The sequence below is a fragment of the Ailuropoda melanoleuca genome, chromosome 5 (assembly GCF_002007445.2).
Source record: "Ailuropoda melanoleuca isolate Jingjing chromosome 5, ASM200744v2, whole genome shotgun sequence".
NCBI lineage: Eukaryota > Metazoa > Chordata > Mammalia > Carnivora > Ursidae > Ailuropoda > Ailuropoda melanoleuca.
Window position 1 is genome coordinate 109,440,888 of NC_048222.1, and position 13,440 is coordinate 109,454,327.

The 13,440-nt window shown below is 42.4% G+C and overlaps 1 protein-coding gene across 8 annotated transcripts in view; it reads left to right on the forward strand.

The window, feature by feature from the left end:
* The window catches only part of ZNF827 (zinc finger protein 827), a 166,702-nt gene that overhangs the window by 33,286 nt on the left and 119,976 nt on the right, over nucleotides 1–13,440 (forward strand). For all 8 annotated transcript variants that reach the window (XM_011221025.3, XM_019796420.2, XM_034661557.1 and 5 more), the window contains exon 3: nucleotides 8,387–8,559. In XM_011221025.3, coding sequence (XP_011219327.2) covers nucleotides 8,387–8,559 — 173 coding nt within the window. The remainder of the gene's footprint in view (nucleotides 1–8,386; nucleotides 8,560–13,440) is intronic.

Consider the following 13,440-nt stretch of genomic DNA (forward strand, 5'->3'; position numbering starts at 1 on the left):
TTCAGATGTCTCCCAAGGATATCCTGTCAGATTGGAACAGGAAGTAGGCTATGTGTGTCCTCATCAGTATAAACACTGCCGTTGTGTGTGTCTAGCCAACTTCTGATTATTCGCAGCCACATTGATGAAGAGTGCTTAGAATGGCAAATAATTGAACGATCGCAGCTAGCATCAATTTGACGCACTTCTGACACATTTCCATTTAAATTGCTGAGTGGGCTATATGCGCTAATTCTAATTATTTTAGAACTTGTGTACACAGAAGAATAGAACTAGGGGAATGGCTATCTGGAACTGTTATGACGCTGAGTGATCCAAACCATTCACTCTAGAGTTTCTGAAGTGTCCATAAAAATCCTGAAATGTTTATCAATTCTGAGTTTCATGTCTCCTCACTTCTTACCTGCCATCTGGTGAAATAAAAGCGAGAAATGGCTAAAATTAGGATACCAGGAGAAGAGCAAAGGGAGCTGGGTAATTTTGCAATGGAATAAATCACTCCTCATTTAGAGAAATTTCATTTAGGGGTAGCAGCAGAAAGAGAGGTATGGCTGTATATAACATGTAATTTTGTAAATATTCTCCATATCTATTTATTGAATGGGTGTATTTATGGTCTTTACACTGTAAATTCATCTGGACATTAGTTACTTGGAAAAGCTTATATAAAATTAATAATCAGTGTTAGTTGGCTGAAGACTTGGAAAGAGGTAGCTGATGAAACTGTGGCTCCTGAAAGCAAATAGTAACACCTTTATCTTTGTGAAGTGTCTTGGGTATGACGAGCAATAGCGGTGAAGTATAGTTTTTTTTCCCGCTCAAGTGCTTAGATGCATGTAAAGATGTAAGAGAGGTCATGAACTTCCAGTGCACGGGAGACTTTCTGCCTGTTTTGTTGTAGGATATACACCCAAGGGAAAAGATAGCTTCCCTTTATGGTTTAGTGCACTTAATCCATGCCAACATTTCCACGAGCTTCTCAGCGGAATTTTACATGGAGACCTATCCACAATTGTTTTTTCTTTTTCTTTTTTACTGAATTTCTTTTATTGCCAAAACCCTTAATATTTTAATTAACAAGTGTTCAAAATGATCACATTGAAAGAGGGGAGAAAGGAACTTCTTGGATATTGTGTCTCTGCAACCCCCTGCTGGCCGGCTGGCCCCGGTAGCCCCTTTTCTCCACATGCCCTTGGGCACCAGCCGAGAGGTGGTGAAGCAGCTCCACGGAGAGTCACTCATTTTGTCAAGCTCACACAAGCGGGAAGATCTCTGTGAGGACAACCACGAGGGCTCTTGACATGGTCCCTTGAAAGATGTTCCGTGTCTCCATGTGGACGCACCGTAATTCCAGTTCTGTGTCTGACCTCGTGGGTCGGCAATAGGGGAAAGGGCGGCTGTGCGCGCCTCTCGGTTAAAGCGAATGTCGTCCCTTCGTGGCATGCTAGCTAGATGATGGATTAAGGAGGAGTTGATGGACTATTTCATTCTGTTATTTATCTTCATATCATGGAGATATGATTTGGTGGCTGTTACAGCTTTTTAAGCTGAGGAGTGGAAGGAAAGGTGGGTCTTCTCCATCTGCCCTCCCCCCACTTCCCTTTGTACACACTAGACTGTTAGTTTCAGGGCCACCCTGGGCAAGATTCAGATGTAATTTGGCTTTACCGAATAAGCATTACGAGTATGTGGTGAGAACTGTCACCCTTGTTTCTAAACATGTCTCTCTCTTTTTTTTTTTTTTTAAAGATTTTATTTATTTATTTGACAGAGATAGAGACAGCCAGCGAGGGAGGGAACACAGGCAGGGGGAGTGGGAGAGGGAAGAAGCAGGCCCATAGCAGAGGAGCCTGGTGGGGCTCGATCCCACAACGCCGGGATCACGCCCTGAGCCGAAGGCAGATGCTCAACCGCTGTGCCACCCAGGCGCCCCTAAACATGTCTCTCTTTATTGTTGTTTTCCTTTACCTTAGAAAGAAATCTTTGTTGAATTCAAAATAGATAGGTAGGCTGGCTTCTTGCAGCAGGAAAGGGTGTCTGTTGCCTAATCATTTCAATAAACAAATAATAACCGTAAAAAAAGATCCTTAAAAATAATGACACACCATCTTGATTTCAAGCAGGGCTTACATTTTGAAGCTGTTTTCCCAAAATGTTGCAAAAAGGGCAGAGAAAGTGGATTCTGGAGTTACAAAGAGATACGTGCTAGAAAAGCCAATCCTGTATTGAGTAATTTAGACACCAGCATTTCTTTGACCTTCTTTAGGTCAAGGGAAGTCCAAACCATGGGGGAAAAAAAGTGCCTTTTAGGTCTGACCTTATTCCTCTTTTTTGAACAGGATTCAGTTGTTGCCAGGTCATGGTGTATTTAATTCCTTTAAAGAGTCCACCCCTCGGTAGCCTTTCCCGCCTGCAAGAGAGACGTGACACTTGAGGAGGAGGTTTCTTTCATGTGACCCCGCGCCCCAGCACATGCCGCACTGCTCCTCTGAAAGGGGACACGAGAGAGAGAAGATTATGTCCGTTTGCTATAAAGATAAATGTCACACATTGACTCAATTCTCTTTGAAGCTACTGTTTGTTGCCTCTCAGAATAAAGTAAATGGTTTTTATTTTAAAGACAAAGTTTCTTGTAAACGGCCACCAAGATTCCCAGGATGCCAGGCTCCTAGTTAAAAGAAATAACGAGGAGAGTTTTAGAGAGAGGGTCTCTGAAACATCTTATTTTACTAAATAAAATTTAAATATGCTTAGAAGCAAACTGGTGTCATACAGCTGAAGGCTAAGACTATTTCCTGGGTCAATACAGAGAGAAGTTTTCTGGGCACTGTTTTCTTTCATATTTACGTGATGCTATTAAAATTTATTGCAAAGCCATAGAAAGTCCAGAAAGTGAGGTAACCTCATCCTCTACTCCCATTAGGTCTATGGTTATTAGAGCCATAATCTGGGAATGATCACAAGGCAGGAACTTGTTTAGAAAATTCACTTTTTAATCAAGATTCAGAACTATCTGTCACTGACCTCAATTATATTTCCCCAGCGATTTAAACTTAGACTGCCTCTTGTCTAGATATCCAGATATCTAAAACTTCTTAGTTTTATTGAATAGTTAGCAATCATTAAAATATGCATTAATAACATCAAGGTCAATAACAACAGATAAACCCAGTGATACCCATTGCTAACATGGTTTTTTATAACCTGAAATAACATTTGAGAGACATGCCCATGAAATTCTTTTAAAAGATATTAATTCCATGTATATTGTTAGGAAGGAGGATGGGTCATCCTACACATATGTGCACCAGTGGGCTGGTAGGCCTGGAGTGGAGTTGGTGATGAGGGTTATACATACCCAGGGTCACCTGACATCTTGAATGCCTTTGACGTGTATGATAAGGTGTATATGTGGATACTACCCGCATACGACTTGCAGATTAGCTCGATTTTCTGCAAATTGCCACATAGGCTCTAATAAGAGAAAGTTTGATTTCAAGGCCTATGAAACAGTTACATTGGTTTTAAAAATTTCTACCTTGAGTTAAAGCAAGCAAGTTCATGAAAGCCTCCATGATTTTTCCCCCAATGATATGTGTTGTTATTGCTTTATGATTTATATGTAACAACGGGTAGAACACCAAACCAGAAGTGAAGATATTGGCTCTAGTCCCAACCCTGCTACGAACTAGCAGAGGGATTTTAAGCCTACACCTCACTTCAGCTTCCTCATCTATAAACTGAGATAGTTGGGAATTATCTCCAAGATTCCTTATGTTAAGATTCCGTGCTTTTCCTTTCTTATTCTTGAACTCGTCTGTCAACTCAAAACAAACATAATTTTTTTTTCTATTTTTTGAATTTACTATGTTGCTTCTTAAAATTCACCCTCAAACCTCCCACAAGATTGTCTCTGCCTTGGGCAGATCTTGTCCATTGTAAATAGTTTAAACACTTACCGTGTACCTTACTAATGGTGTAGTCATACTGCATGCTTTTTAAATATCAGCTGCTCCAAATTCATTTCGGAAATAGGTGAGATGTAAGTACATGAACGTCTCTCCACACCCATTCATTTGAGACATGTATTGGCGTGCCAGGTGAAAAGCATGTGCTCTTGGGATGACACTGCGTCCATTGGGACCTGCTGGCCGCTTCCTGCACCTTTTTCTTCCATTTCCAGCACTCATTTCACTTTTTGATATTCTCTTGACCCAGCCCTTTCCGATTACTCTCATTACAGTCCGACACACATTCATTGAATTGTACATCATACCCAGCACTGTCTGGGTGCGGCAGACACACAGCTAAAGACCTCTTGTCTTGCCCCAGCTAGTCCCTCCTCCCCTACGTACTCCCCTTCTGTCTTTTCCACCTCTCTCTTTTCCCTGCTGAGCTGAACTTGGCCACCAGAGTTCTGCCTAGGCTGAGCTGGACCCTACCCGCGTAGCACAGTGGACACCTGCTCCTTTATTTTCTCCAGGCTTCTGTGACAAACCACCCTTTTGGGCCAGGTCCTGAGCTATGTATTTATGTGATGTCAGTTGTTTAAATTTACATCTGCTGTCCTGCTGAGTTTCCTGCTTTGGAAGGTACGACTAGAGCCTATCATCACTACTATTATTGCAACAGCTACTACTAGTCGCTTTCATTTACTGTGTGACAGGAGTTTTACACACATTTAGTATCTCTCTTATTCCAATAATACTATTGTCTGTGAGGAGAATGTGTATTCTCCAAAGAAGCAAAGTAGTAACTATCCATGCCACTGGGTCTGTTAGCATTTGGTGGGATTTAATTTTGTTTGTGGTGATATTAGCGAGCTAGTGATACCTTTGGGGAAATTGTTTATCAGACAGTTGTAAACTAGGTGAAATAATGAACGTCTGGATCCTATTGCCTTAAGAATGTGTGGTTTGGTCTGAAGAAGTGGTTGTATTTCCTTAGCCTCTAAATTTGAGTGAAATTTACAGCTGTCAGTTCCTTGAAAATAGTTTGGCATACAAACTAGACTACATCCTCACTTCCTCCGTTAGACAGGGAGGGCATCCTACTAAAATATCAAAAAACGTTTAAGAAATATAAATGCAGATGTTGCCAGGGGAGATTAATGGCCAACTTTGAAAATCGATCGTTGTATTATGGTGACTTTTATCATTTGGCTTCTGTCTTCTTCCTTTCCTGCCATGATCAGTTGAAAATTTCAAACAGTTATAGTAGTGTGGTGCTTCGGCACATATCATGCCGTTAGTTTCTCTCATTATGAGTATTCTAATTTTTTCCCCAGTCAATCCAAGGACACCTTAATTTGCACACGATTCGTGTGTCTTTTGGTATTAATTAAAACTAAGGAAGCATAGCTCCAAAATAAAATAAATTTATATGAAATGCTAATATGCATGATTTAATGTAGTGGGCTCTGTAATGCACACTAGGGATTGGGGGGGGTATCAGAACAAATAAGGAAGATTTTGGTCATATTAAGCAAAGTGGGGTGTCCAGGGGGTGCTGGCCATGTTCCTTTGGTCAGTTAATGCCTTTTTATTGCCCTCCTGTGATGTGCCAGGAAACCTCAGGTCAGTGGAGGACATCTCCATTTTTCTCTCCTCTCCCAGACAATTCTGTAAAATTAGGCAGTTTGCCGGTTAGATACTGGGAAAATGGGGATTAGTGGCAGCCTGTTTGTGTATGTCTTTCTTACTATTTTGATGTTCTTACAACCCCAAATAGACATCATTATCATTTTTTCCCCTCTGGTTTATGACAATAATCTCACCTAGAGGCCTGGTTCAGCCTTTTCTCTCAAATCTATGATTCAATGTGTAGTCTTTGTGATCAAGATACTAGAGTGGAAGAAATGACGATGAAGGATAGAAAATGAGAGGCCAGATTAGGGATAGGACTCCAGGTCAGCAGAGGCAATCAACAAAAACAGCAGGAAAGCTAAAGGCAGGTTAATAAAAAAAGCGCATGTGTATAGGCCTCTATAAAGTGTGAAAGAACCGTCAATCCCACCCCATCCCCCAATCAGAAAAGGAAATGCTTGGGACGAAAACATCAGAAGTAGACTTTCCAGACTTGAAGGTATATTTTTAGCAGATTCTTTTTCAGGTTGCTTGGTTAGGGTAACCAGTATTGCTTATTTTACCTGTCATAGTGAAACAGAATTTTTGGAATGCCCTAAGTGTATTCTGGAACTCTTCTGGTTCCATCCATGATAAGTGGTCCTTTGCATACAGAGACTCAGTTGACTCGATGAATAAATAATAAGATGATTTTAAAGTTTACACATGAGAATATATCCTTTTAAAATGATAAAAGTAATGTGAGCATTAAAAAATCCAGTGTGTATAGAAGAATATAAAATAAAAACAGAAGTTCCCCTCTCCGACCCCTTCCTTTTAATCCACAGTTCTTCAGAGGTAACTGCTTAATGGTTTCTTGGGTATGCTTCCGGACCATTTTCATACAAATAAAAGGATATCATCTTTTGTTTCATTTACTCATCCCTTTCTTTCTACTTCCTTTTTTTTTTTTTGCTCAAGCAAATCCCAGACTTTGTATCCATTTGCCTGTCAGTATTACCATGTATATTATTTCCAACAGAGAAAAACTTTAAAAAACAAAACAAAACGCAGTAACTATTATCACATCAAACGGGATCAACGATGGTTTCATGATTTTATGGAATGCCTGGGTTACAACCAGTATTCCTTCAGTTATCTTGGAAGTGTCTTTTTTTTTATAATAATATTTTTTTTATTATATTATGTTAGTCACCATACAGTACATCCCTGGTTTTTTATGTAAAGTTCGATGATTCATTAGTTGCGTATAGGAAGTGTCTTTTTATAATTGGTTTGCTCGAGTCAGGATCAAAATCAGCTTCACACCTTTTATTTGTTTGATATGTCTCCATAACCGGGTGCCTTTCCCCGGAGCCATTTCCTTGAAGAGACTGTCATCTGTTCTATAGAATTTCCAACATTCCGGATTTGGCTGATTCTGTCCCCTGGGCATGTGGGTTTACTGTGTTGTTGCTATTTTAACCACCTGTATTTCTGGTAAACTTCTACATAGAGGCTTGATTAAATTATTTTTGTAGGAATATTTCATAGGTGGCTTATCAGAAGGCCCACGATGTCTGTCCCCTTTTCAGTGATGTTAAGCTTAATGAGTGGCTTTAGGTGTTGTCAGCTTGACCCATCCTTTATAAAGTTTCCTATCAGCCTTTACCTCACTGTATTAGCAACAACTGATTCTCATTTTTTAGAAAACAAAAATAGAATCAGCCTAGACATAGAGGTTCCTATCTTGCTTTATCCACAAACTCTAATATCTTGGACATGTTCCTATGTCAGCATTTCTAGATCTAGTTCATTTTAGAAAATGGCTTCATATATTCTATTATATGAGTGTATAATGACTTATCTAATCAGTTTGGAAATATTTCTGATCCCTCATGATGAAGAAAGGAAAATCTGAGTGTTCGACTTTTAGTTACCATATCCCCAGACTGCAGAAGCTGGTGTGGCACCGAGCAATAGAAGGGGATAGCCCAGACATGTAGCAACACAGCGTCACAGCAGAGACCCTTTCCTGCGGGGGTGGAGGAGGAGACAGTTATCTTAGCTTTCCTTGGAGGAAGTAGTTGGTTTGTTTGCTTTCCTGAAAAACTGAAGCGTTTGTGACTGCCTCGTGGTAGCTCTTCCCAAAGCGGGTGCTGGGACCGAGGGCAGAGGAAGGCAGTGGGCCTTGTTCGCGACAACCAGAGGGACAGAAAGAAGCAGGTGAAAACCCCTGACCTTAAGACCCCTTGATGGCCAAATGGGCAGTAGCGTTTGCTCAAGACACAACTAAACAAGTCGGCAGTGGGATCCTAAAAGTCGTCTCCGTCAGAGTTCCGTTTGTGAGGGTTATGATGGCTGTTTGGTGTTCAGTGTGGTGCAGGGCATCCCATTTGATTTGTCTGTATTTCTTGCTGTTTTCTAAGTTTAGGAAATTCAGATATGGCCTCAAGTCTGGAGGTTTCCTTCAGGAAACGAAGCCCCTGAAGTCAAGCTTTTCTGGGCTGAACTAGGCCAGGCCAGGCAAAGCCCCTTTGCAGACACCTTCCTGGGGGTGGGATGGCCTTTGAGAGCAAGACCGCGGCAGCATGGTCAGCTTTTGAAAGATGGAACCCACGTGGAAGTAATGAGATGAACGTGGGTTTCTACTTGAAGAAAAGCAGTGATGAAACTTCCTCGTGGATGAAGTCTTGGAAATGCCTAGGAAAAATACCACATCACTTCTAGTGCTCTTTACATAGCAATGCATGTGAATTAGTGCTGGATGCAGTGTACGTTTTTGTTTTCCTCAATTTTTCTTTCTTTCTCCCTCTTCCAAGCCTCAGAAGAGGAAAGCGGAAAGCCTTTCCAGTGTCCGATATGTGGTTTGGTTATCAAAAGGAAGAGTTACTGGAAACGGCACATGGTGATTCACACAGGTTTAAAAAGTCATCAGTGTCCGCTCTGTCCATTCCGGTGTGCTCGCAAGGACAATCTCAAATCCCACATGAAGGTAAGCCACCTGCGGATGGGCCTCACAGAGAGGCAGGCACAGCCCGAGCTCTTGCACACGGGCCGGTGCAGGAGACATCTAGGCAGGAGAGGGGCCGCCAGTGGAGCGGACGGAATGCAGCTGCTCGTTGTCGTGAGGTCGCGAACAGCACCGATGAAGCATGTGGCAAAGGGTCTCCTCTGTAATGTTATTTCCATCCTTTTTACAACCCAGAACTTAAAGGCAAAGAGAAGCTTCGGTATCCAAACAATAGATGTAACGTAGAGCCCTTTCCTATTGGGGGAGCGACAGCCTACCTTGGCCTTGCATGGTAATGCACGTCTGGGGTGCTGGGAGGAAGACTTAGGGAAGAGCAAGAAGCGGGAAAGACCAGGACGGGCTGCTGGACCTGTGTCCCAGAGAGGGGTCCATCCTCTTCTGCTGTTGCTTTGCTCTCCAGCTTACAAACCCACAGGAACACCCAGAGGCTCATTCAGGAGGTGTGAGGACCTTGAAAGACACCTGGGCTCTAGCTTTTGCCCTGTGAGAGACTTGGGGGGGCCTATTCCTGACAAGACTGGGCCCTCCCGAGGCTGTCTGTGTGTGTGTGTGCTGTTCTAATTTCCAGGATCACACTTACCAAACATCTAAGGACATCATTTTCAGTGTCTTTATTAAAAACAACTGCGTTTCGCTCTTATGTGAGATGGAGAAAACTTAGTCATCTCGAAATCTTTCTGGCAGACCCCATTACTAATAAAGGTTTACTCTGAAATTCAAGGAAGAAAATGACAAGATCAAAAGAGCATGGGCTCTTGAATTTGATAGACCTGTGCAACTTACTAGATAAGTGGCCTTGAGCAAATGAACTTTAGGCTCTCAATTTTCTCCTCTGTTCAATGAGAACGATGATGTTTATCTGGAAGAGTTGTCATGACTATTTAAGGAGATAATGTTAGCAAAGTGTCTGACACAGAAATGTTCAATAGTAGTTATTTAATTTCGATAACTGTCTTTGAACACCTTTATTTTCCCACTGATATTTTCAATACGGCTTGGCAGTTGACATTGTTTATAACATTTTTACTTCCTGCCATAAGAAATGTAGTATAGGTACATAATTAAGGTATTTGCTTGTTTTCAAAACCTTGTAGTTTAATCCATCTGAATAGATCAGTGATCCCTGTTTAGAACTGCAGCTCTAAAAAAGTGTGATCGGGCAGAACCTCTCCTGATTTTAAGCGTAGAATATTAAAAAGAAAAATTAAATCCACGATGTAATTTGTATCCTGTCATTTGTTTTTTTTCTCCTGGGAGTAGCTTGCCCTTCATCTTCAGAATCCATTGAACCAGGATTTCTGGTCGGTTGGATTTTACTGAGCCTACTTAGTTTTTCCATTCCCCTCCGCATCCTCTACCACCTCTTCCCAAAGCAAAATCTCGTATTTTACACCTGCAAAGTGGATTTCATTAGCAGGATGGGACTTCAAAAGGAATGCCTTTAAAACTAAAATTTGTTTTCGTTACTGTGTCCTACGCTGTGTTTAGAAATCAGGTCTGGCAAATTTAAAGCTTCAGTGAGCAGAAAACTTGCATCTAGCCTGACACCTTGTAAGCTTGGTTTCAGCTCAGGGTCACATAAAACAACCTATTTATAAACCCATGGAAAAAAAGCTGGGTTTTCAATAGCAGGAACTACTGACCCTGAAGCTACAGGGAGATGAGTTGGGTGCCTTGATGATACAGACGGTCGGCCATGACAGTGTTACAGATGAGAGCTGCAAGGGCTTTGCAGGTCGCGGGGTCTCAGAATGCTTTCAGAACAAATCAATAACCAGTACAATAAAGCAGTTGTGTGAAATAACTACTTTATTCAAACTCATGGTGTCCTCACCTGTTGAGCTACGACTCCAGCTTTTGATAAGGGAAGTGTGAGAAGGGCTCATGCAAGTTTAATTTTATCAAATGGTGTACGCTTTCTTTTCTCTCTTCTCCACCTCACGGATGGGCTGTTTTCTTTCTTTAATTAAACAATTCATGCTTTTGATTTGATTTGACGTACTTCCGTTTTGAGACATTTTTGTGAACACGGTCTGCGTAGGAGGATAGTGGCGGTGGTCTTGCGAATAGACATCTTCTGCTGCATTCACGAGAGACTAAAAATATGAATGGATTTTCCACAACGAATCCAGCTTGTGAAGTGGGGGCAGGTGTCGCCTATAGATTAAGATCTCACACTGCGTGCGGTCAGAGAGACCTCAGTTAGAATCTCAGTTCCACGACTTTTAGTAGCTGTGAGACTTTGGGTGAATCATTTAACCTCTCCCAGCCTTCGCTTCCACTCCTGGAGATAATCATCCGATCTGTCACCTGGAGTCTGGAGTCATTATAAGGGTTAAATGAGATAATGGACATAAAGCAACTGAATACAGGGCCCGGCAAGGAGCACACTCAGGAAATGTAGCTAGCCCGGTCATTACCATCCAAGAGTTTTCGGAGTTAGCGTTTACATTTGGAAATAAAGTTATGATGTGGGATAAAAAAGGACTCTAAATTTTATTGCCTTTTTTTTGTGATAAATCTTTAATGGTGACAATTTAGGAAAAGTGGTAAATGGCAAGAATATAAAATCGACCCTGAATCCCATCACCCGGAAATAACCATTATTATCATTCTAACGTATATCCTTCCATATTGATAATATGGACTTATTTAAGACAAATTGGGATTCTACTTTATTTGTTCAACAAGGACAGTATTTACTGTGTCCCCACTTGGTGCTGGGCACTGTACATTTTTTATTTTTTTTATTTTTTAAACCTGACCTTCCTCCTCCTTATATCTCGCAAACATTTTTATGGGCAGCCGAGGAAGGAGCTTGTAAATGCCTCCAGCTTCCTCAGGGTTATCTTAGATTTCCATTAAGTCTTTTACAACTTTCCTGGATGAGTGAGCGTATAGGAATTAAATACAAAATTCATAAGCCAAGACTGAACAGAAAAGGTAAGGACTGCTAAAATAAAGAACATTGGTGAAGCAATGGCAAGAAAATGGGCAAGGGTCAGAGTGCTGAGTCTTGCTGGTCTGGGGCCTGCCACTCTTAAGGAGCTGTGACTTCTGAGGAAGCCCCTTCCCTGCTTGGCCGGGTCCCCTAAGGGGTGGAGCAGGTGTTGTGCCAAAGCTTCCNTGTGCCAAAGTTTCCTCACGTTCATCCCACCGCCACCAGGGAATGCGCCTCATGATGTAACAGTGCCTTCTATTTCCCACCCCTTAGGTGCTCTCGGTGCAAAATGACTGGTCCGTCAGCGTGCCTCTGCGTGGCCTAGAAAGAATGATATGCTTTAGACAAGCATTTCTTCACATTAGCGGACTTAGAGGGACTTTAAAGCCAACGTTAGGCTAAAGAGATTAAAAATGATCACAGAAAATGCTTTTCTGTGAGGACAGAAGGGAAGAAACTGCAGCGGGAGGACAGAGGGACTCCTTCTCTCAAAGGCCCAGTGCGACATCTCGCCCCTTTGGGAAGGTGTAGCTCTAATAAAATGACAAGTGCGAGAGTCAACACCACGGCCCCCGTTTTCCTTTAAACCGACACTGAGTTTTCCACAACTAAATATAGCAAGGCCAGGATCTGGTGGAAAAGAAGCCACGTAAAAATACCCAGACTCTTCTCAGTCCAGGGCTCCCTTTCGACTTTAGAACTTGGGCTCGCTCTCTGTCGTTTTCCTTCTTCCAGAAGCTGCTTCCGGAACTTCTGTTCTTAGATTAGCTCCTCTCCTGTCCCGGTCAATAGATGTAAGGACACTTCTGAAATGGAATCCACCCCACCACACTGCTCCCGGGACGACGGAAGCATTCTGCCTCGTGACCCTTGCCACCTGGTCCCGGGCACGCTCTAGGCACCTGTCAGGGGCCTGTGGGGCTGTGACCCGAGCCCCCACAGTGCCTGCTCCTGTGGGAATTGGGTGGAGGAGATGGTGGGGTATCTTCACGATTCTGTGAGAAAGCAAAATGAGATGATCGGCTCCAGAGTGAAATCCCTCTGTTGTGAAAGAACAGAGAGAGGTGATGTTAACCACCAGCGACAAATGTGTCCCTAACCCCCAGCCCCTCCCCACCTGGTAGAGGGGAAGCCTTTTTAATGAGCAAGGCCTTGCTGCAACTGAATTGAAGTTTATATGGTTATTTCTGAGAAATGCCTGCTTTGGGGGACCTGGAATCTCCTTGGCTGTTTTTTTCAAAAAGCCACAGTGGGGTGCTGTAGCGACAGGATCTCACCATTAACTTTTAATTTCTTTGCTTTTGTTGGTCACTTAACATTATTTAAAAGTATGTTTTGGCTGGTGAATAATGCTTTTGGATTGCATTCAGAATGCATAAACAGCTGTAGTAAAACTTGCTCTCTTGGAAAGGAAGCCTATGCAGAGGGGCCAGGTGGGGCAGTGAATTAACGAACTAGCCCTTAACCTTTCTTAGACCTGGGTTCAAATCCCGCTTAGGTCACCACTGGAAGATGAGGTGTCAGTTCTGTTTTGGTTTTGAATCCCAATCACTTGCTTGTCCAGATCGCACAACTCCCCGAATCATTTGGCCCAAATCTACACAATTGGCAGTTTCTATGCAAGGGAGGGGCAGTCCTGAAATAGCAGGGTGTAGCAGGTCAGCACTGAAGTACATTGGCAGAGCTGAATGGGGAAGTTACAAGCTGACAAGCACCTGCCAGCTCGCAGCCTGGCTCAGTCCAGTGCAATGATTTCCTCACTTTTTCAAGCACTAAATTTGGTAGGGACAGGAAGAAAAAGCTTCTTCCAATTTTTACAGGTATTGTGCATGCAGGACTGGAACTGGATTTAAAAGTCTGCATTCTTTCATGGCAGACACCAGAATCTGGAGCCCACTGGA